At 43.9% G+C, this 24,521-nt stretch overlaps 1 protein-coding gene across 2 annotated transcripts in view; it reads left to right on the forward strand.

The window, feature by feature from the left end:
* FBN2 (fibrillin 2) overlaps positions 1-24,521 on the forward strand; it is a 197,460-nt gene that overhangs the window by 115,223 nt on the left and 57,716 nt on the right. For both annotated transcript variants that reach the window (XM_032205669.1, XM_032205670.1), the window contains exons 19-24: positions 4,668-4,805; positions 6,100-6,150; positions 6,523-6,648; positions 13,323-13,550; positions 16,799-16,924; positions 18,700-18,828. In XM_032205669.1, coding sequence (XP_032061560.1) covers positions 4,668-4,805; positions 6,100-6,150; positions 6,523-6,648; positions 13,323-13,550; positions 16,799-16,924; positions 18,700-18,828 — 798 coding nt within the window. The remainder of the gene's footprint in view (positions 1-4,667; positions 4,806-6,099; positions 6,151-6,522; positions 6,649-13,322; positions 13,551-16,798; positions 16,925-18,699; positions 18,829-24,521) is intronic.

The raw sequence follows: 24,521 nt of genomic DNA on the forward strand, positions 1-24,521 counted from the left end.
GAATCAGTAGTGACCAAGAGAAGGGTAGACTAGGTTACTGAAAGGGGAGTGAGGTTATGGGCAGTTTCTCATGTGAAAAACTTGCAATCAATCATTGAATGTAAGTTGTTAAATCTCCACAGTAAAGAAAATTGTGTTTTTCCACTTGTATATTGACTATAATTGCCATAATTTTAGCTGATTGTTCCTTTAAAGCATTATTGTAGCATCAGATATGAAAAGCTTATGCCAGTACAGAAGCGTATGTCTAGAATGGTGTTCTGGTTTGGATATGTATTGTATTCTTCATAAGAATGATCAAACTAAAGTAGTGTCGGTTTGATTATGACCTCTCTACAGTTTTGGTTTAGTTCCAAATTTGGTCTCATGTCAGAACCAAAATCACCTCTGTTTATAAGGTTTTTTTTTTCTTTCTTTCATGATGGGAATGAGAGCTTGAACTTAAAATTCCCGTAAAGTTGCACATGACAACATAATTAGAAGAAAAAACTATTAACATTACAATACTCTTAATTTTATTTTATAACATGTTGTTCTCATGTGTTTGTTCCAGTTGGCCTTATTGCTGATTTTCACCATTCTCTTGTGGACTCAGATCATACTCAAGTTATGTGGTTGACGCATGTTCTTTACTTAGTTCATGGACAGATAACTTCAGTCTGTCATTTCCTCTGGTTCCTTTGCATGGTCTGCTCAGCCTTAATGCTGAAGAACCAGGTGGCGTAAGCCATTTGCATCCATATTGCCCGTAGAAATCCAGCATAGATGTGAGTCATTTGTCTCTCTCTGTGAAGTTCCCTGCATAAAAGAAAAATGACTTGCTCAAGTAATAGCAAGATTTCAAGTCACATTTGGCCTCATATTAGAGCTCCAACTTCCAGCAAATGAAAGTTGTTCGTTTAGCATTCACAGTAAAAGCATTCAACAAAAAAACATGATGTATTATGCATTTCTTTTGCTTTCACACTGAGAGTGTCTGCAGTATTAAGGCTGCCCTCCTGTAAGGAAGGGCAGAGTTGGAACTGTATTTCAAATACATCTGTTAGTGGTACCAGTGCTGCATTTCTATTTTGGAAACTGCTCGTGTAGTAGAGGTACCGCTATTTGTGATCTTTGAAATGTGCACTTAATATATGCTTTTAATGCACATTTTAGTCAATATTTTTGGAATTCACACAGTGCACAACCCGTAGGCTGCCATCTGTCTGTAGTATGCATATATTTTTCTTCAAATCAGAATCAAAGAGCTGCAAGCAGCAGAAAGAATGCTTTGATGCTGAATAATAAATAATTTTTTCACCAAAGTAAAAGTCACAGTGACTGCCCTCTGTAAGTTTTGTCTGGACAAGAGAGGTTGTGTAAAATAAAGGAAATTAACTCATAGCCTGAAAAAGATAAGACAAGCAGATTTTGGCAGGGTAGTATAGATGCAGCTGGTGTGAAGAAAGTCACCTGCTAATTTGTATAGTTTAAATCATTTCTGAGATTCTGTTTTGACTTTTTCATCCCGTAACGTTGGCTACTAAAAATGAATAATATCGTGTTCAGAAATTTCTGGTGAATGAAGCAATGGAAGCGTTTACATTTTGATAACATAAAACAGAAACATCAATGTATGGCCAATAAGCTAGATGTAGCATGAAATAGCAGCTAAAAGGGCCTATTTTTTTCTCCCTGTGTTAGTCCCCTGTATTTGGGACATATGGTGTGAAGACATGACCAACCCATGACTGGCCAAGGGCAGATCCAGGTAGTCACTTTGTAGCTTATGTCTTCCTTTGGTCTTTTGATGTTAACCCTATTCCTGACTGTTAGACAACGGTGGAACAAGGCTTAGAAAAGATGCCTCATCCACGATCCTCAGCCCGTCATTGGTTCATACATTTTTTTAACGAAAAGTTGTGTTCTCGGTGGTCTACATAATTTTTTAATGACAGTTTTGTAGAAAAGTTCAAGTTGACTGAAAAAAAAAAAAGGTGGAGTGTGTTGATCCTAAATATGAGGTATCAGTAATAATAATCCACAGCACCTAATAGGCAGTCTGGCTTTTTATATGTATATTACGTATAAATCTTAAAAGCAAATTCCTATTCATCTTGCATAAGTCATCTTGTTAAATTCATTTGTGCCACTTTCTTAGCTTTGAACTTTGAGTATGCACTTGCATTTAAACTCTGTCAAGGCTGATCTCCAAATCTAGATATTTAGGGTTAGATATTTAAAGACTGCTTTTGCTATCCAGTGACAAAGGTTGTGGTCTGCTTCATGGAATCATTGGAAGGAACCTTAAAGATCTTGTAATTCCAACCCCCTTGCCACGGGCAGGGTCACCTCCCACCCACTAGACCAGGTTGCTCAAAACCCCATCTAACCTGGCCTTGAACACTTCCAGTGATGGGGCATCCACAGCTTCTCTGGGCAACCTGGTGCAGTGCCTCACCACCCTCAGAGTAAAGAATTTCTTCCTTGTATCTAATCTAATCCTACCCTCTTTTAGTTTAAAGCCATTACTCCTTGTACTGTCACCACGCTCACTGACAGAAAGTCCCTCCCCAGCTTTCCCATAGGCCCCCTTTAGGTAATGAAAGGCTGCTATAAGGCCTACCTGGAGCCTTCTCTTCTCCACGCTGAACAACCCCAACAACCTCAGGCTGTCTTCATAGGAGACATGCTCCATCACTCTGATCATCTTCATGGCCCTTCTCTGGACTCATTCTAATATGTCCATGTCCTTCTTGTGCTGGGCACTTCAGAGCTGAACACAGTGCTTCAGGTGCTTCAGGTGGGGTCTCACAAGTGCAAAGCAGAGGGGGAAAATCAGCTCTGCTGGCCATGCTGCTTTTGATGCAGCCAGGATATGGTTGGCTTTCTGGGCTGCAATCACACAGTGTTGGCTCATGTTCAGTTTCTTATCAATAAGCATTCCTGGGTCATTTTCCTCAGAGCTGCTCTCAATCAGTTTTCCACCCACCCTCTATTTGTGCTGGGGATTGCCCTGCCAGATGCAGGACCTTGCACTTGGCCTTGTTGAACCTCATGAGGTTTGCACAGGCCCACCTCTCAAGCCTGTCCAGGTCCCATTGGATGGGATCCCTTCCCTCCAGCATGTTGACTGCACCACACATCTCAGTGTCATCAGCAAACTTGCTGAACTCGATCTCACTGCCCATGTCACCAACAAAGATGTTAAACAGCGCCAGTCCCAGTACTGACCCCTGAGGAACACCACTTGTCACTGATCTCCACCTGGACATTGAGATATTGACTGCAATTCTCTGAGTGTGACCATCCAGCCAATTCCTTACCCACTGAGTGGTCCATCCATCAAATCCATGTCTCTCCAATTTAGAGACAAGGGTAGTGTCAGTGTCAAATGCAGTGCAGTGCCAAATGGTTTTGGCAGTGGCAGTGTCAAATGCTTTGCGCAAGTCCAGGTAGAAGATGTCAGTTGTTTTTCCCCTATCTATCAGTGCTGTAACCCCATCATAGAAAGCCACCAGATTTTTTAGGCACAATCTGCCCTTAGTGAATCCACGTTGGCTTCCCCTAGTCACGTCCTCATTTTCCATGTGCCTTAATACGACCCTCCTTCCAAGAGGATCTACTCCATGATCTTGTCAGGCACAGAGGTGAGACTGACTGACCTGTAGGTCCTGACTGACCAGGTCCTCCTTTTTCCCTTTTAAAATGGGGGTTATATTTTCCCTCTTCCAGTCAGTGGGAACTTCACCACACTGTCACAACTCTTCAAATATGGTGAATTCAAGAAATTAGATCTCATTTGAATACAATGGCATAAAAGTACTGAGTCAAGGTGCTGTACTTTAAGATGTAGATACCTGATTTAGGATCTGACTGACATTTTGAAAAGTAGCTTGGGCATTGAAAGCATAATTTTTTATACTTGAATATTTGTGTACCTAAAAGAATTTCAGAGAATTTCAGGCAGCATAGTTGACATTGGTGACTGAAAATCTCTCGTCTTTATGGCTGGTTAGCTGGAGAGCAGTCAGGAGGTGCTGCTTGTGCTGGGCACTTAGTGGAATGGGTTTGCCCTGAGCAGGTCTGGGTTCACAGCCTGAAAATCTAATTTGTGATTCAGAAGCTGGCTGTACTGTGACTGCATCCTCAGGAGCTGAGAGTAGAGTGTAAGCTAACAGATATAATCAAAGCCCTCCTAATGCACCAGGAGGACTGGACCTCTAAAAGAATATAGCACACTCCTGCCACCCACATTCTGTTTTTCTTTTCTTTCTGACAATCTTAAAGTGTCACCGAGTGGGACAGAGGTAAGAGCACCCAGTGATCATAGCCCAGTGGCTCAATCAGTCAGCTGGAAAGGGGAATCCCAGGTTACAATATCTATTTGCTGCTTGTGTATTTTAGAAATGAACAGTCTCTAGATTAAACAAATAAATACAATTACTGTAATTGCTGGAGGACCTCAACTAGCTATAGGACCTGGACTATAAAATGCCTCAAGCAATGCACTCTACCACTCATTTTTAGTGGTAGTGGTATTCATTTCCTCTACTTCTAAAATAAAATGCATACAAAATGACTCTGATGCAAAGACAGACTGTGCTCTCTTTGTACTCCATCTGCCAGTGGCATGAGAAGATGCCAGCTATTTTTACTGTAACAGTTCCATTTTGTTTCTATTGTAGATAGCCTGAAGGGGACTTGCTGGCTTAACATCCAGGATAGTCGCTGTGAAGTCAACATCAATGGTGCGACATTGAAATCTGAATGCTGTGCTACCTTAGGAGCAGCCTGGGGCAGCCCATGTGAGCGCTGTGAATTAGGTATGCTGCTGTGCTTGCATATACTGTGACTTTTGTAAGAAGAGCAAATGTAACACTAACAAATTCTCATCATCTTCTGTTAAAAAATGTTAACAAGAAAACACTATGAAATGAGATTGTTTTCTTTAGCATCACTTCTAATCTCCAATCAGGTATTATTCTAGTAATTTAGAAGCTACAAGGAAATAACATTTGAATTGATCTTTGAATAGCTGTATATGTTTCTTCTCAACAAGAACTGTGCATTGGGGTAGGTTAAATTAAAGACTATAATAGTAAAGTGAAATATCTGCTAAAAGTCTTGAGGACTTTTTATTTTGTGGGCTGTTAACACTTGTTCCAGCTGTTTTCAACCACAAAACTTATGTACAATTATTGATTGCAGTATAGTACTAGTATTAGATCACAGGGGTAGGGCTGGAGGTTGGAAGCAGGAATGCTAAATGCATGCTCATTTTCATGGAATAAATACTGTGTCACACTCTCACCATAAGATTTGAATATTGCCACTTGCAGCCTTTATTTTTAAATTGAAACAATAACTGTGGCCACATGTATCTCATCTAGTAAGCATGCTGCAAACAAGCAAGCTTTTGAGATGTAGTAAAGCATCAAGACAAGATAGTACTTTGAACTCCAGGAAGTACCATGGTAAGGTTAGGCTGGTAGAACTGATCAAAAAGTGATTCTAGATCTGGAGTGATTAGTCACTCTAGAGAGCTCAGTAGTTCAGACTAAGTAAATTTGGCCATTTAATTTCCTAATCTCTAACTCACTTGATTTCAGGAAGCTTACATATCTCTACAACATGCTACATTTTACATACATATCCTAAAATAATATATTTGCTGAGATCCTTTATTAAGCTGTAGTAATAATAATAAAAAACAACAACAACAACAAAAACACTTAAGTGATAACTAGCATCACTAAAGCTTGAAATCTTTAGGGAACTTTACAAGAAATTTATCTTTCAGCTACATCTGAGTGCAGAGATTAATCTGATTCCTCAATTTCCCATTGAGGAAAACATACATAAGATTTATATATTAAGATATTTTTATAAGATTTATATAAGATAAGAAAAAAATATATAAGATATAATTTCCCCAGCTATTATTTGTTGGAAGTGACATGCATGAGTCTGTAGTTTTCTTCATTGAGGCTAGATCACTCATCATGTTATACAGTTAGAAAATATAGAAAAATTGCAAAGATACTTTTATTTTTAATAACTTGTTCTTATATTTCTGTCATTCTAAAGCAGTGATATATCTTTTTGGCTTGATTCCAGATACAGCTTGCTCAAGAGGATTTGCCAGAGTTAAGGGTGTTACCTGTGAAGGTAATGCTTTTTCTTCTTACTCAATATGTCATTTTTTTCCCCTGGAAAATGGTATTAGAGAGGATTGATTATGCTGTTCAATTTGCCAGGCATAATCATACTGATCTTAGGTGAATGCCATCACAGTTACTGACCGTTGAGGACATAAATGTTAACACTATTGGAGAATGTCAAAATGGTACAAAAAGGATGGAACTGCTCCTTCAATTTATTTATTACAAAATATTACATATCCTGATATATTATGAATGAAAGTGTCATGCTTTCTTTCCTATAGCTGAAGTTCTCAAAAAAAGTTGTAGCTTTCTACTTGCTGGAGTCTGAAGTAATCATACAGTCTGAAATTTCTTTCACCCTTTCATTTACCAACAGATGTAAATGAGTGTGATGTTTTCCCGGGGGTTTGTCCCAATGGGCGATGTGTTAACAGCAAAGGTTCATTTCACTGCGAGTGCCCTGAAGGACTGACACTGGATGGAACAGGGCGAGTGTGTTTAGGTAAGAGCACAGTCAACTCTGCTAACTTTTAGGCTCTGTATAACAAATGTCTGAAGTAGTTCTCAAAGAGTATGAAAGGATGTTTGATTTTTTTATATATTGCTGAATTTGTTAAATGTATGTCTTAGTTGAAGTCTTGCCTGCTAAGACTTCAGATACGTGTGCCAGTTCAGGGAAGAGTTGTTAATCCCTAGAGGGAATGTGAATGTGAGGTACCGAGGTGAGACTCCTCAAATGGGGGTGGACCCCCTGCCCTGTAGCCGTTGGGCAGAGGGAGGGAATCTGGGAGCTGAGGAGGAATGGAAACAGGTCCCTGCTTGACATCGCAGGTGATGCCCTCCCCTTCCGGCCCCACCTTCCCAGGTGCCCTTACACAACAGGTTTGAGGCCCTGGAGCTTGACAGACCAGTAGCTGAGGAAGAGGTAGCAAGTGTTCCCAGGAGGATGCCTAGGGCGAGGAGGTCGACTCCACGCCTCAGGACTGCCTCCACCAGGAAAGACAGGAGGGTTATTGTTGTTGGAGACTCGATTCTTAGGGGAACAGAGGGCCCTATTTGTCGGCCTGACCCTACCCGTAGGGAAGTCTGCTGTCTCCCTGGGGGCAGGGTCAGGGACGTTGCCAGGAAGCTTCCCAACCTGGTACGCCCCTCTGACTATTAACCTCTTTTGATAGTCCAGGCGGGCAGTGACAACATCGAAGAGAGAAGCCTGAAGGCTATCAAAAGAGACTTTAGGGGACTGGGTCGGTTAGTGGATGGAGCGGGAGTGCAGGTGGTGTTTTCATCCATCCCTACGGTGGCAGTGAGGGGTTCAGAGAGGACACGGAAAGCCCACCTGTTAAACACGTGGCTCCGGGGCTGGTGCCAATGCAGAAATTTTGGGTTTTTTGATCATGGGGCACTTTACTCAGCACCTGGCCTGATGGCCGCAGACGGGTCCCTATCTTTTAGGGGAAAAAGGATCCTGGGCCAGGAGCTGGCAGGGCTCATTGAGAGGGCTTTAAACTAGGTAGGAAGGGGGATGGGGCTGAAGCTAGGATTGTTGGGGCTGTGCCAGGGGGAACGATGGCAAGGCCGAAGGATAAGGCAATGGCCCAGCTGAAGTGCATCTACACCAATGCACGCAGCATGGGTAACAAACAGGAGGAGCTGGAAGCCATCGTGCAGCAGGCAGGCTACGACTTGGTTGCCATCACGGAGACGTGGTGGGCCCAGTCTCATGACTGGAGTGCTGCAATGCCTGGATATAAGCTCTTCAAAAGGGACAGGCAGCACAGAAGGGGTGGTGGTGTGGCTCTTTATATTAGAGAGTCTTTCGAGGTTGTAGAACTCGAGGCTGGGAATGACAAGGTCGAGTCCCTTTGGGTTAGGATCGGCAGGGACAACAAGGCTAGTGTCCTGGTCGGGGTCTGCTATAGACCGCCGAACCAGGATGAGGAGACAGATGAGGAACTCTACAGGCAGCTGACAGAAGTTGCAAAATCGTCAGCTCTTGTACTCGTGGGGCACTTCAACTTCCCTGACATATCCTGGACGCACAACACAGCCCAGAGAAAGCAGTCTAGGAGGTTTCTGGAGAGCATGGAAGATAGCTTCCTGACACAGCTGGTTAGTGAACCTACCAGGGGTGGTGCCCCGCTAGACCTTCTCTTCACAAACAGAGAAGGACTGGTGGAGGATGTGATTGTCGGGAGCTGTCTTGGGCAGAGTCACCACGAAATGGTGGAGTTCACTATTCTTGGTGAGTCCAGGAAGGGGACCAGTAAAACCGCTGTATTGGACTTTCGGAGGGCTGACTTTGAGCTGCTCAGGACACTAGTTGGTGGAGTCCCTTGGAAGGCGGTTCTGAAGGGCAGAGGGGTCCAGGAAGGCTGGGCGCTCTTCAAGAAGGAAATCTTAATAGCTCAGGTGCGGTCTGTCCCCATGTGCCCAAAGACGAGCTGGTGGGGAAGAAGACCAGCCTGGCTCAACAGAGAATTGTGGCTTGAGTTTAGGAGAAAAAAGAGGGATTATAATCTTTGGAAAAGTGGGCAGGCCACTAAGGAGGACTTTAAGGATGTAGCGAGGCTGTGCAGGGACAAAATTAGGAAGGCCAAAGCTCATCTGGAGCTCAATCTGTCTACTGCCGTTAAAGATAACAAAAAACGTTTCTATAAATACATCAACACAAAAAGGAGGACTAAGGAGAATCTCCATCCTTTACTGGATGCGGGGGGAAACTTAGTTACAAGAGATGAGGAAAAGGCGGAGGTGCTCAATGCCTTCTTTGCCTCAGTCTTTAGCGGCAATACCGGTTGTTCTCTGGATACCCAGTACCCTGAGCTGGTGGAAGGGGATGGGGAGCAGATGTGGCCCTCACTATCCATGAAGAACTGGTTGGTGACCTGCTACGGCACTTAGATGTGCACAAGTCGATGGGACCGGATGGGATCCACGCAAGGGTACTGAGAGAACTGGCAGAGGAGCTGGCCAAGCCACTATCCATCATTTATCAGCAGTCCTGGCTATCGGGGGAGGTCCCAGTTGACTGGCGGCAGGCAAATGTGACGCCCATCTACAAGAAGGGCCGGAGGGCAGACCCGGGAAACTACAGGCCTGTCAGTTTGACCTCAGTGCCAGGGAAGCTCATGGAGCAGATCCTCCTGAGAGTCATCACGCAGCACTTGCAGGGCAAGCAGGCGATCAGGCCCAGTCAGCATGGGTTTATGAAAGGCAGGTCCTGCTTGATGAACCTGATCTCCTTCTATGACAAAGTGACACGCTGGGTGGATGAGGGAAAGGCTGTGGATGTGGTCTACCTTGACTTCAGCAAGGCTTTTGACACCGTCTCCCACAGCATTCTCCTCAAGAAACTGGCTGCCCTAGGCTTGGACTGGCGCACGCTTCGTTGGGTTAGAAACTGGCTGGATAGCCGGGCCCAAAGAGTCGTGGTGAATGGAGCCAAGTCCAGTTGGAGGCCAGTCACTAGCAGCGTCCCCCAGGGCTCGGTGCTGGGGCCGGTCCTCTTTAATATCTTCATCGATGATCTGGACAAGGGCATTGAGTGCACCCTCAGTAAGTTTGCAGATGACACCAAGCTATGCGCATGTGTCGATCTGCTTGAGGGTAGGAAAGCTCTGCAGGAGGATCTGGATAGGCTGCACCGATGGGCTGAGGTCAACTGCATGAAGTTCAACAAGGCCAAGTGCCGGGTCCTGCACCTGGGGTGCAATAACCCCAAGCAGAACTACAGGCTGGGAGATGAGTGGTTGGAGAGCTGCCAGGCAGAGAAGGACCTGGGAGTGATGGTGGATAGTCGGCTGAATATGAGCCAGCAGTGTGCTCAGGTGGCCAAGAAGGCCAACGGCATCCTGGCTTGCATAAGAAACAGTGTGACCAGCAGGGCTAGGGAAGTGATCGTCCCCCTATACTCAGCTCTGGTGAGGCCGCACCTCGAGTACTGTGTTCAGTTTTGGGCCCCTCGCTACAAGAAGGATGTCGCGGTGCTTGAGCGGGTCCAGAGAAGGGCGACAAAGGTGGTGAGGGGCCTGGAGAACAAATCCTACGAGGAGCGGCTGAGGGAGCTGGGCTTGTTCAGCCTGGAGAAGAGGAGGCTCAGGGGCGACCTTATCGCTCTTTATAGGTACCTCAAGGGAGGCTGTAGCGAGGTGGGGGTTGGTCTATTCTCCCACGTGCCTGGTGACAGGATGAGGGGGAATGGGCTTAAGTTGCACCAGGGGAGTTTTAGGTTGGATGTTAGGAAGAACTTCTTTACCGAAAGTGTTGTTAGACTTTGGAACAGGCTGCCCAGGAAAGTGGTGGAGTCACCATCCCTGGAAGTCTTTAAAAGACGTTTAGATGTAGAGCTTAGGGCTATGGTTTAGTGGGGACTGTTAGCGTTAGGTCAGAGGTTGGACTCGATGATCTTGAGGTCTTTTCCAACCTAGAAATTCTGTGTGTGTGTGTGAATGTTTGTGTTATGACTTGTCTTGCCTTCAGTGCAGTCAATACGTTTTGCTAGAGTGCTGCCCTTACTATGACTTCTCTTCCAAAACAGAAACATGTAACTCACTGGGAGCTAGACAATAAGCAGTTTGCTGACCAACCAGAAGCTTAAAATGCAGTGTGACTTGCTCTTTTCTCTCTTGCTATCTAGTCGTCGTGAAAATGAGGTACTATCTTGTATCACAAACACTGGTGCAAATTGTTCTGTTTGTAAGAAAGCAAAATGGATGTAGATAAAGATAAAAGCTCATCTTCATTGTACAGAACATGAATGTCTTCTACTGACAAAATATGGTATCTGTGAAGACAATGTTCTCTACAGGAAAGTTTTGAGGTATAAAAAGTACTGAAGCCCTTATGCAAATTAAAGAAAACGAAAATATCCTGTAGCAAGTGCAGTTAGTTTTACTAGTCTGCTAAACTTTTTTGTTGTTGGCAGAGAAAAAAGGAAAGAGCTAGAACTCAATTCATGAGGTTACAAGATAAGGAAAAAGAGCAGGAGAGACTTACCACAGTTCCTACACTACCACCAGGAAAGTGTGTTCCCCTGAAAAACCCTTAACTTTTCTGTAACTTTTTTTCTAGAGCTGGGGAAGTGCATGAATATGCATGAATATAATAGTGCTTTTTACAATCACAGGTATTATAAAAAGTCACATTGCTACAAATTTCTGGAGCATCTGAATTATCATAATAAAACAGCAATATCTGATAGCGAATGTACTTTTTCTTGCCTTTTTAATTGGAAATTATATCCCATTGCTTGCTCTCTTAGGGAGCTTGTATTTATTACATACGAGAAGCTGTAAAATCCATATTCATATACCATAAAATGTTTATATGGTTTTAAATACGCCATACTTAGTAATTTGGAGTTACATTTATCTATAAGATTGTGGGGAGGAAAAAAAAAAAAAAGACAATTTATTATGAGTTGTAATGTATTCTATAAAAGTGCACGTCTGTTTTAAATGACATTAATTTGTACCACACACACATTCTCCATCCAGGAATTCAGTGTTTTGCAGTACATCTGTTCAGATTACTTTTTTTGAAATCCTTAAAAATCAGTAGTCAGAAATGAAAAAGATACAGTCAGGGAACTGAATACTTAAAAGATTCTGGAATTCATGTTAACTTTTTTTTTTTTTTTTTTAACAGTTCTAAGGACTATAAAAATATTATTACTGACAGCATTTGCTTTCTTTTAAGGAAACAGAACAATAGAACAAGTACAAATTTTCAGCCCTTGCTTTATGTCAGTCCAGAATTTGCCTGCTCTAATGCATGTTTTTTATTTGACCAGTGTTCTTTTTCTTCAAAGGAGATTCAAGTTTAAGCAAGCAATTTTCCTTTAATTGCACTATGCCTTACCAATAGCTGATACAAACAGCTATCAGGTTGTGTTTGTGTGTTTTGTGTGTTTTGTTTGTTTTTTTTTTTTTTGTTGTTGTTGTTTTTTTTATGTGAATGTAATGCTAGAGGTATTTTTAAAAATAGAATTTTGAAAGGGAACAGATGTGTATAATCAGCATAAATGTCTCATAGAAGAAAAGAATTAATTCAAAACCAAGTTTGCTAAGTTGCATGTGTGTATTTTTTAGTGCATAGCATATGTAGTTTTGCATGTTAGGTTTTCCTTTCTCTTTCTATTTTTTTCCACAATACTTAGCAATTCTGTTGCCAGTCACTGTCATCTGTGACCATCAACCCTGTACTACTTCTCAGTGAGAAATTTCATTATGACACATGTGGATTTAGATGTAGGTGACTGAGATAATGAAAGGTTGGAACAAGGGAGTCATTTTCATGCAACACACAGGATTCATTTACCTTCTAAAGCCATGTTCCCTCTTCCTAATTTATTGAGAAGATGTCCCTTTATATTACAAGATTTGTGCCTTCTCCTCTGCTACATAGGCACTGTGCTATGTATTTCTCAAATATGTTCATTTTACTGCAGGGTCCACTACATTTTAATGAAAATAAGTATTTATTAGAAATATGTTTGCTGAATCTTTTGAAATGAAAATAAATATGATCCTGAAATAGAGTAGTTTACAGGAAAACATAAGAATTCTTTAAACAATTTCTATTTCTTATACTTGATTCTAAATTGTTTACCTTAAGATATGCATAGGATAAATTTATACTGTAAAACTGTGTAACTCTGAAGGACTTGTATGGAAAATAATTCAGAAGCTCATCCATGTTATTTTTTATATAATGCATTTTTGCCAAAGCATTTTGTGCTAAGCATTTAAAATATCTGTTAGGTTTCCTGAAGTCTAACTTCCAGTCCAGCGTGTCATATAAAAAATTAATGCTTACATTTATTCTGACAACACAGTTTGAATTCCATTCCATACTAGGAAGATGTAGAATCACAGACATCTTCTCTAGCCCAGCTGTAATTGATACATTTCCCATTATTTGTATGTTGTAGAAATTAGCATTTAGATAAATACTTCTACTTTTATGTATTGCAACAGAGATTCAGAAACTTACCAATAGCAATTTCAAATGGTTCAACACAGTGCAGAAGTGTAGCATCTTCAGCAGAAATCTGTCTCCCAGAAACTGACTTACTGTTACACATATATGTACTCAAACAGCTGCTTCTGAAGAACTGAAATCCTAGCAAAGGGTAAAATTTCCTTTTTTTTTTTTTTTTTTTTTTTTAATGTGCAGATATCCGCATGGAGCAATGCTACTTGAAATGGGATGAAGATGAGTGCATTCAGTCTGTGCCTGGCAAGTTTCGTATGGATGCCTGCTGCTGTGCTGTAGGTGCTGCCTGGGGCTCTGACTGTGAGGAGTGTCCAAAGCCTGGCACAAAGGAATATGAGTCTCTGTGTCCCAGAGGTCCTGGCTTTTCCAACAGGGGAGATATTCTAACTGGCAGGCCATTTTATAAAGGCAAGGGTTCATTATTGTCTAATTGATCTAGAAGTGAATTATATGTACATCTTGGTGAATATTCTAAGGAAATGACAGGATTTATATTTCTTATGTACTTGAGAGGAGAAATATTATAAAGATGTGTACCTTACAAAGATGATAGTAAAGGTAGGGAAACTTCTGTTTGCATGGTGTTAAAGGGTGTTATAGGAGCCTGCCAAGAAAAGATGCAAAGTCTGAATTTGATAAGGACAAAAAGGAAATGACTATGATAGGACTATGATAGGGAAGGGAGATCTAAATGATGAGAATAACAGAAAATACACACCTTTTTAACATAGTGCTTTGCAAAGAGTGAACTGAGGATGAGATGGAATTCCATGAAGTCAAGGAGTTAAAATGTGAACATAAAATATTACTGCAATTTGCTGAGGGTTCTCTGAACCACAGAATCACAGAATGGTTGAGTTTGGAATGGACCTCTGAAGATCATCTTGTCCAACCCCCTTGCAGAGCAGGATCACCTCAAGGACATTGCACAGGATGGCATCTAGGGAGTTTTGAATATCTCCAGAGAAGGAGACTCCACAACCTCTCTGGGCAACCTCATCCAGTGCTCTGTCACCCTCACAGTGAAGAAGTGACCCCTCATATTCAACTGGAACTTCCTGTGCTTCAGTTTGTGCCCATTGCCTCTTGTCCTGTTGCTAGGCACAACTGAAAAGGTGTAGTTACATCCTCTTGACACCCTCCCTTCAGATATTTATATACATTGATGAGATCTCCCCTCAGTCATCTCTTTTCCAAGCTAAACAGTCTCAGCTCTCTCAGCCTGTGCTTGTACGACAGGTGCTCCAGTCACCTTATCATCTTAGTAGCCTTTCTCTGGACTCACTCTGGTAGTTCCATGTCCCTCTTGCACTGGGGAGCCCGGAACTGGACACAAGACTCCAGATGTGGCCTCACGAGCGCTGTATAGAGGGGGAGGATCACCTCACTTGGCCTGCTGGCATCACTCTTCCGAGTGCACTCCAGAATACCATTGGCATTCTTGGCCACAAGGGCCCATTGCTCACTCATGGTCAGCCTGCTGTTCACCAGGACTCCAAGGTCTCTCTCTGCAGAGCTACTCTCCAGCAGGTCGGCCCCCAGCCTGTACTGGTGCCTGGGGTTATTTCTCCCTAGTTGCAGGGAGGACCCAATCCTGACCCCTGGGGGACACTGCTGGCTACAGGCCTCCAGCTACACTGCACCGCTGCACAACCCTCTGAGCTCTGCTATCCAGCCAATTGCCAAACCAACTCACTGTCCAAACATCTAGGCTACTGAGCTTGTCAATGAAGTTGCTATGGGCATCAGTGTCAAATGCCTTGCTGAAGTCAAGGTAGACCACATCCACCGCTCTTCCCTCATCTACCTAGATAGTCATCTTATTGTAAAAGGCTATCAGATTGGTTAAGCCTGATTGGTTAAGCCTTGGTGAATCCATGCTGACTACTGCTGATCACCTTCTTATCCTCCACATGCTTACAGATGGCCTTCAGGGTCCTTTCCAGGGATGGAGGTGAGGCTGACTGACCTGTAGAAATACGGACTGAAAAAGGATGGGTTCCGTCTGTGCTTTGCAGAGTTTTTTCACCAATTGATTTTAATCACCAATTAAGTGATTAAAAGGGAAGGGTATCTGATATTACACTCAAATTATGAGGGCAATGGAGCTGCAGTGATAAAGAAGTAAAAACATCTTGTCCATTTTTTCCCGTCTTTCCCTTCCACAGAGCACAGACAAAGCTTAAGAGGCTGAAAAACCTTAAGAAACAAGATATGAGATTATTTTAGATGACTGAAGACTGAGAAGAAGAACAGTAAATTTCTGTGTGTTCAGAAGCTGAGGTTATCCTGAATTGATTTAATACTTGAACACAGTATTCTGAAACATTTGTCTTGAAAATATGTTGAGCTGTTTGAGAAAACTTTAACAAATTGTTAAGCTCCACAAAATTGTTAAGCTTCACAAAAGCTCTCAACGTTCAGTGGTAATTTGCTAAACAAATACAGAATTCTATGCGCTCAAGATTTTTGTAAGATTTTGCTGCATGTTTCTGCTTTTGCACCATACTTTTTTTAGTCCTCACGTAAGGACATTCATCCAGCAAATTATAGAGTATAAGAAAAGCTCATTCAAATCTGTAAATCCCCTTGTGCACGTGCTTATGAGAGAGTTTGCAAGAACTTTGAACAGCCTATGTTATCCCAGCTGTCCAGAAAATACATTCAGAAGAGGTGAAACATTTTGCTTGATATTCAACAAAAGAAAAGTTACCCTTTCCTAAACTGATTTTGAAATTTTGAAATATCACTCAATTAATAATAATAATAATAATAATAATAATAATAATAATAATTACATCTCTTACAAGAAGGTTCAGCAAAACCATGAATATTCATTGTGTTAGCCAAGTAAAGAACATGATACGTATTTGTGTCACAAGCAAAACAGTGGCAACATGGGAAATTTCATTGAATTTAGTGGATTGCTGAAAAACATAAACTTTTAATTACTGATTTGTGTATTGCAAAGCAAAGAAGGCATAAACAATTGAATGGGCAGGCAAACACCTTTTCTGCCTTTTTTCCAGGCTCAATTTCAGCCCAGCACCTCTCCTCCACTCTTCTTGGTGTTTGTCCCTGTGTTTTTATTGCAGGTTGCACTCAGTTCCAGACCATGGGTGGGGCTTTGGGCAGCAGGTGTTTGGAGATGGTTTCTCTCTTCCACCCCTTGTTATTTGTTTAATGTTTTCTCTCACTCTTCTTTCCTTCTTAAGCATTTTCTGTACCCCAGCCCTCAGAGCTGTCACTGCTCCAGAGTAGTACTCCAGAGCCAAAACTGCCCATTGTCACTTGCCCTGGTATGGATCACCTACAGGAACAGTTCCTTAGAGGTGTGACTGCTCTGACATAGGTCTTCCATGGGCAGAAGTCCTTCAAGGGTGCCTCCTAGGGCTTGGAGTACTGCCTTCCAGGAGTGCATCACAGCTGTGTCTCCAGCTATGTCCCCTATTAGTTGTCTCCTTGATTTCATTTTTCCAAACTCCAAACCTGTGAGGGATGAGGCCATCCCTGCAGTACCCTGCTGCCCTGCATGCCTTTTATGCTCAGTACAATTGATAAAAAGGAAAAGGAATTCCCATTCAATATATATTTATATATTAAGTGTTTAAGAATGTTATTTTCTTTTTTTTCCTTTTTTTTTTTTTTTTCCATAGATATCAATGAATGCAAGGTATTCCCTGGAATGTGTATGAATGGTAAATGCAGGAATACAATTGGAAGTTTCAAATGTAGATGTAACAGTGGGTTTGCTTTAGATATGGAGGAAAGAAACTGTACAGGTAAGTCTTTAATTTTCCCCAATTCTTAAAGGAACTTGTGATGGCTGCATAGCTTGGTGATCTGGAAGCTCAAAGTAATTCATTTTCTTCAATTTCTAAGAGCATAATCTATGTACAGAGTAGTCAACAGTTTTGTTTCCCTTTCAGGAAGTGATTCTCTATTAAATTTAACATTCTTCTGTTAAATAGACATTAGGAATCTGTTAAATTGGTGTTAAAGGTGCTCAAGTCATGCTCTGTCAGTACAATCTGAAAAATCTGAAAGAATTACCAGTGAAGTTAATTTCTACTTCTTAGCATACAGATTAACTCAATTTATAGTCTTTACTCTGTAATAAAACATCCACTGTGTGGATGAACTGAGGGACTCCACTAGAAATTAATTTTCATTTAGATTTGATAGCCAAGCACTCACAGAGGCACCCTTGCAATTCTGACATCAGTGCTTTAACACAAGAAGAGGCGTGCATTTAATTTAAGTTTATTTACTGCCTGGAAAGACTAAAATAGAAGATAAGTGTGATAGTTTCCTCATTATGAGAACCTGGATGCCTGCATTGTGGGTGGCTCTGAGCTGAAAATGAAGGAGGTTTTGTTTTACCACACAGGAGTCCGTGAGTGAGTCTGACCAATACAAAGTGTGGGTGGTAAGGCATGTTAACTGAGGTTGGTCTGGATGTTAATGTTGCCCTAACTGGTGATTTCCTTGTTTTTATAGTGATTGCATTGATGAGAAATGCATTTAACTAACTTTATTTCTAAACTAACAAGAATAGTTCAGAAAACTTCTCCCTATGAAAGTGTGTTTGGGTTCTGTTTTTCATTGAAACTTTGTCCTGGTGAAAATGTTCCACAGAAAAGCCACAGAGACCCAGGTTTTATTAAATAGAAGACATTTTCTTATTTTAAATTAGCAACAAAATGTTTTATGAAGCCTGTAGAAAGCCAAGCATTCAGTGACATCCCAGGTCCACCATATGAATTACCATCCCACACCTCCACACATATGTGCATGAGAACAGAACTATCCTCTCCCATTAGAAACCTGGCCATTTGGAGCAACAAGAGGCAGAAGAGATTCTTTCATGTTGTAAAAAAAAGAACTGTTTAAAATCTTATTTTTTTTTTTTGTTCCTTCTTGCAGTTTCTTCAGTTAAGCTTGCACTAGCTTTGTTTTCCTGAGCCACTTTAAGAAATAGTTCACTGTCCAGCTCACCACCTTACCACAGACATGTCGATGCCTTTCTCTGTTCTTTTATTCCTTGCTCCCCAGACTTCTCAGATGACTGCCCTAATTCTATGCCTTATCCTCTTGGTCTATTGTCTTTATTGTTTCAAATAATCTGTTATTTTTTATTCCCTGTGAATCCTTCATGTTTTCTTAACATGTAAAAAAAAAAAAAAAAAAGAATTATGAATTACTAGAGAATTGTCTTCATAAAAAGTAATTTAATATCAATGGCACTGTATTCATGGAGTCAAACGGTACCTCTATAATAATAACTCAGAATTTATTACAGTAGTGTCCTTAGAAATACACTTTAACATAGTTTAATCTATGGCTGAGAGCTCTAAAGGTATTGCATTATGAATCTTCCACAAACTTTTTCACACAATCTTTTAAATATTAAAATCAATTGCATTTCTCTATCAATGAATGTACTATATATAATTTCTGTAGAATTCATTTATAATGTCCAAGTTAACTTCTGTGAAAGCAAGAATCACCTTAAATTCTTTTTGACTTTTGTACATTTCCATTTACTGTAAAACAGACATTGATGAGTGCCGGATCTCCCCAGACTTATGTGGAAGTGGTACTTGTGTCAACACTCCTGGAAGCTTTGAGTGCGAGTGCTTTGATGGTTATGAAAGTGGGTTTATGATGATGAAGAACTGTATGGGTAAGTGTTACCAGGATGAGCTGGAGACATTCCATTTGCTGTACTCTGTACTATACTAGCACTACTCCACTGAATACTTCATACACATAATATGACTTCTTGAAAAAATGACCAGTGTCCAATATATAGGACAGATAACTGACTTGTGTATGTAGCTTTGCTTGTTCTTTTTGCTGATTACATTCACGCATTTCTGTATAGCTAATTCAGATTGTCAGCAACTATTTATATAGTTTAACAGCGGCTCATGAGGTATTGAAACATTTAATGCATCTAAGAACAGGAGGCTGAAGTTTCAAGGGTAATGTGATTCGTGTTTCTTTGATTCTTTCAGGACTTAAGAAATTCTGAGACAATTTAGTGTAAAAAAGTCTCGCATATTTCTAAATTGTTTAAATCATAAGAATAGATACTGAGACACCAAAAGTTACTAGCCACCTAGAAATTCTGTGATTATAGAGTACTTCTGCATACACCATGGAAATGGAAAGTCTGAAATTTGTATCTTGGTAGGATACACGTAACCCTATTTTAGATTTCACAGAATTTCACAGAATTTCACAGAATTTCTAGGTTGGAACAGACCTCAAGATCATCGAGTCCAACCTCTGACCTAACACTAACAGTCCCCACTAAACCATAGCCCTAAGCTCTACATCTAAACATCTTTTAAAGACTTCCAGGGATGGTGACTCCACCACTTCCCTGGGCAGCCCGTTCCAATGTCCAACAACCCTTTCAGTAAAGAAGTTCTTTCTAACACCCAACCTAAAACTCCCCTGGTGCAACTTAAGCCCATTCCCCCTCATCCTGTCACCAGGCACGCGGGAGAATAGACCAACATCCACCTCAATACAGCCTCCTTTAAGGTATCTGTAAAGAGCAATAAGGTCACCCCTGAGCCTCCTTTTCTCCAGGCTGAACAAGCCCAGCTCCCTCAGCCTCTCCTCGTAGGACTTGTTCTCCAGGCCCCTCACCACCTTTGTCGCCCTTCTCTGGACCCGCTCAAGCACCTCGATGTCCTTCTTGTAGCGAGGGGCCCAAAACTGAGCACAGTACTCGAGGTGCAGCCTCACCAGAGCTGAGTACAGGGGGACGATCACCTCCCTAGCCCTGCTGGCCACACTGTTTCTGATACAAGCCAGGATGCTGTTGGCCTTCTTGGCCACCTGAGCACACTGCTGGCTCATATTCAGCCGACTATCCACCATCACTCCCAGGTCCTTCTCTGCCTGGCAGCTCTCCAACCACTCATCTCCCAGCCTGTAGTTCTGCTTGGGGTTATTGCACCCCAGGTGCAGGACCCGGCACTTGGCCTTGTTGAACTTCATGCAGTTGACCTCAGCCCATCGGTGCAGCCTATCCAGATCCTCCTGCAGAGCTTTCCTACCCTCAAGCAGATCGACACACGCACCTAACTTGGTGTCATCTGCAAACTTACTGAGGGTGCACTCAATGCCCTCATCCAGATCATCGATGAAGATATTAAAGAGGACCGGCCCCAGCACCGAGCCCTGGGGAACGCTGCTAGTGACTAGCCTCCAACTGGACTTGACTCCATTCACCACGACTCTTTGGGCCCGGCTATCCAGCCAGTTTCTAACCCAACGAAGCGTGCGCAAGTCCAAGTCAAGAGCAGCCAGTTTCTTGAGGAGAATGCTGTGGGAGACGGTGTCAAAAGCCTTGCTGAAGTCAAGGTAGACCACATCCACAGCCTTTCCCTCATCCACCCAGCGTGTCACTTTGTCATAGAAGGAGATCAGGTTCGTCAAGCAGGATCTGCCTTTCATAAACCCATGCTGACTGGGCCTGATCGCCTGCTTGCCCTGCAAGTGCTGCGTGATGACTCTCAGGAGGATCTGCTCCATGAGCTTCCCTGGTCGCCAGTCAACTGGGACCTCCCCAGATAGCCAGGACTGCTGATAAATGATGGATAGTGGATTGGCCACCTCCTTTGCCAGTTCTCTCAGTACCCTTGGGTGGATCCCATCCAGCCCCATCAACTTGTGCACATCCAAGTGCCATACCAGGTCACCAACCAGTTCTTCATGGATAGTGAGGGCCACATCCTGCTCCCCATCCCCTTCCACCAGCTCAGGGTACTGGGTATCCAGAGAACAACCGGTATTGCCGCTAAAGACTGAGGCGAAGAAGGCATTGAGCACCTCCGCCTTTTCCTCATCTCTTGTAACTAAGTTTCCCCCCGCATCCAGTAAAGGATGGAGATTCTCCTTAGTCCTCCTTTTTGTGTTGACGTATTTATAGAAACGTTTTTTGTTATCTTTAACGGCAGTAGCCAGACTGAGCTCCAGATGAGCTTTGGCCTTCCTAATTTTGTCCCTGCACAGCCTCGCAACATCCTTATAGTCCTCCTCAGTGGCCTGCCCACTTTTCCAAAGATTATAAACCCTCTTTTTTCTCCTAAGCTCAAGCCACAATTCTCTGTTGAGCCAGGCTGGTCTTCTTCCCCCCCAGCTCGTCTTTGGGCACGTGGGGACAGACCGTTCCAGCGCCATTAAGATTTCCCTCTTGAAGAGCGCCCAGCTCTCCTGGACTCCTCTGCCCTTCAGAACCTCCTCCCAAGGGACACTACCAACTAGTGTCCTGAGCAGCTCAAAGTCAGCCCTCCAGAAGTCCAATACAGCTGTTTTACTGGTCCCCTTCCTGGACTCGCCAAGAATAGTGAACTCCACCATTTCGTGGTGACTCTGCCCAAGACAGCTCCCGACAATCACATCCTCCACCAGTCCTTCTCTGTTTGTGAAGAGAAGGTCTAGCGGGGCGCCACCCCTGGTAGGTTCACTAACCAGCTGTGTCAGGAAGCTATCTTCCATGCTCTCCAGAAACCTCCTAGACTGCTTTCTCTGGGCTGTGTTGTGCTTCCAGGATATGTCAGGGAAGTTGAAGTGCCCCACGAGTACAAGATGTTCCATTTTATTTTTATTTTTTTTACTAAATCCTAACTTTTTTAGTTCTGTTATGCAAATATGTCTTTGAAAGGGACAAATTGTTCAAGCTCTATTCAAAGGCCGATGAAACAGAATCACAGTCCCTCTCATTGAGGTTGGAGGACTTCTGGAGGTCATCCAGTCCAACCGGTGCTCAGTGCAGGATAAACTAGAGCAAGGACCATGAACAGTTCAATACTGGAAATCTCCAAGGACAGGTATTGCACAGCCTCTCTTAGAGACTTGTTCAAGTGCCAGAGCATCCTCCCACTAAAAATGTGGGAGGCGGGCAGGGCTTTTTGTCCGGCATCGAGGCCACTCGGGGGAGCCGCCGGGACCCGGCTGTCCTCGCGAGGGAGGCTGACGAGGCGAGGGCGGAGCCAGCAGCGCCCCCTCCCAGGCTGTTTAAAAGTTGCCCCTAGGGAGCGCGAGCGACCAGGAGCGCGGCGAACAGGACGGGCAAACAGGGCGTGGCACATCGAAGGGCGTGGCAGTTTGCGTGGCAGTTCACGCGGGCAGGGCGAGCGGGGGGCCCATTGTCGCTCTTTTGCAGCTGCCTCTCCCTTCGGTGCTTGTAACCTGCTTGCGTAGAACCTGACCATGGTATCAACCAGGCAGAAAACCGTGGCCTCCGCATCTCGTGAGGCATCTCCAGCCACGGTCGCCAGTGTGGCTACTCAGACGGAGGGCTCAGGGAAACCAGGACCTCAGCCGTCCAGGTCCTGGGCTGCAGAGTGTGCCCCAGCCTTCTGTCGGTTTCCGACAGCAGTGGTGGGTATGCCTGTGGGAGGTGTGCCCAGGTTGAAGAACTGCTCAGCCAGGTAGCGGAGCTCCGGGAGGAGGTGAACAGGCTCAGGAGCATCAGGGAATCAGAGAGGGAAATTGACTGGTGGAGGTGCACTCTACCCTCTCTGAGGCAGGCTCACGAGACTGCCACGGCACAGGCGTCTCCTGTTACGCAGAAGACGGAGGTTCCCTCCTCCGGCCAGGCAGCGGGAGGAGACCTAGATCAAGGGGCGGAATGGAGGCAGGTGCCTATTCGGGGTGGTAGGCGAGCCCTCTCTCTGCCCACCTCACCTTCTCATCTACCCTTAAATAATCGATATGAAGGACTAGAGCAAGACAATCTAAATGACAAAGTAGACAAACACCCGTCCCAGTTGGAGGGGGCGCCTAAGACAATGCGACCTACACGTCGCATTGCCACATCATCCTTCAAAAAAGAAAGAAGGGCTATTGTTATGGGGGGCTCCCTCCTAAAAGGGACAGAGGGACCGATATGCCGACCGGACCCAACCCGCAGAGAAGTCTGTTGCCTCCCTGGGGCTCGGGTGAGAGACTTTGCCAAGAAAGTCAAGCGCCTGGTACGGCCCACTGACTACTACCCGCTACTGGTCTTTCAGGCTGGTAGCGATGAAGTAGCAACGAGAAGTCCGAAGGCGATCAAAAGAGACTTTAGGGATTTGGGGCGACTACTTAGAGGATCAGGGGCGCAGGTGGTGTTTGCCTCTGTCCTTCCGATAGGGGGGATCGAAGCTGAAAGACGTACTGTTCACATAAACTCGTGGCTTCGAGACTGGTGTGACCGGCAGAATTTCGGTTTCTTTGATCATGGGAAGGTCTACGCTACACCGGGCCTGATGGCACAGGTTGGGATGCGCCTCTCTCGGAGAGGGGTAAGGATCTTTGGTCAGGAGTTGGCAGGGCTGATAGATAGGGCTTTAAACTAGAGTCGAAGGGGGAAGGGGCTAAAACCAGGCGCGCCGGTGATGACCTAAGGGATGGTACGCTAGAATCAGAGGGGCTGTGTGCCAGTGAGGTCCTTTGGTCAGATCCACAAGGTGCTGAGTGTAAGGAGACGCACTTGAAATGCTTTTACACAAACGCACGCAGTATGAGGAATAAAATAGATGAGCTAGAAGTCCTGGCCCAGTCCCGCAACTACGACATCATCGGCATAAGCGAAACCTGGTGGGATGAGTCCTGTGACTGGGGTGTTGCGATAGATGGTTACAGGCTCTTCAGGTGGGACAGGCAGGGTAGGCGAGGTGGTGGGGTGGCGATGCATGTGAAGCAGGGGCTGGACTGTGTGGAACTTCAGGTCGGCGATGGCAAAGTTGAGAGCCTCTGGGTAAGGATCAAGGGACGAACAAATAAAGGGGATGTCGTTGTGGGAGTCTATTACAGACCGCCTGGCCAGGACGATAGCGCCGATAAATTATTCTTCACAGAACTAAGAGAGGCCTCGAGATTAACTCCCCTTGTCCTTATGGGGGACTTCAACTTGCCGGACGTTAACTGGGAGTGCCACACGGCTGACACGAGCAAGTCCAGGAGGTTCATGAAGCACCTAGATGATAACTTCTTGGTGCAGGTGCTAACGGAGCCAACTAGGAAAGGTGCCCTCCTAGACCTGTTGCTAGAAAACAGAGAGGGTCTGGTGGGAGATGTGGTGATTGGTGGCCGCCTCGGTCATAGCGACCGTGAAGTGGTTGAGTTCAAAATTTATGGTGACAGAAGGAAAAGTGCCACCAAAACCTCATCCCTAGATATGGGGAAAGCGGACTTCAGGCTGCTCAGGGAACTAGTCAGCAAGGTCCCCTGGGAAACTGCTCTTGAAGGCCTCGATGTCCACCAGTGCTGGTCACTCTTTAAGCGATGCCTCCTAGAAGCACAAGATCAGGCAATTCCTAAATATCGCAAGTCAGGCAGGCGGGGCAGGAGGCCGGCGTGGCTGACCAGGAA

The sequence above is a fragment of the Aythya fuligula genome, chromosome Z (assembly GCF_009819795.1).
Source record: "Aythya fuligula isolate bAytFul2 chromosome Z, bAytFul2.pri, whole genome shotgun sequence".
Taxonomy (NCBI): domain Eukaryota; kingdom Metazoa; phylum Chordata; class Aves; order Anseriformes; family Anatidae; genus Aythya; species Aythya fuligula.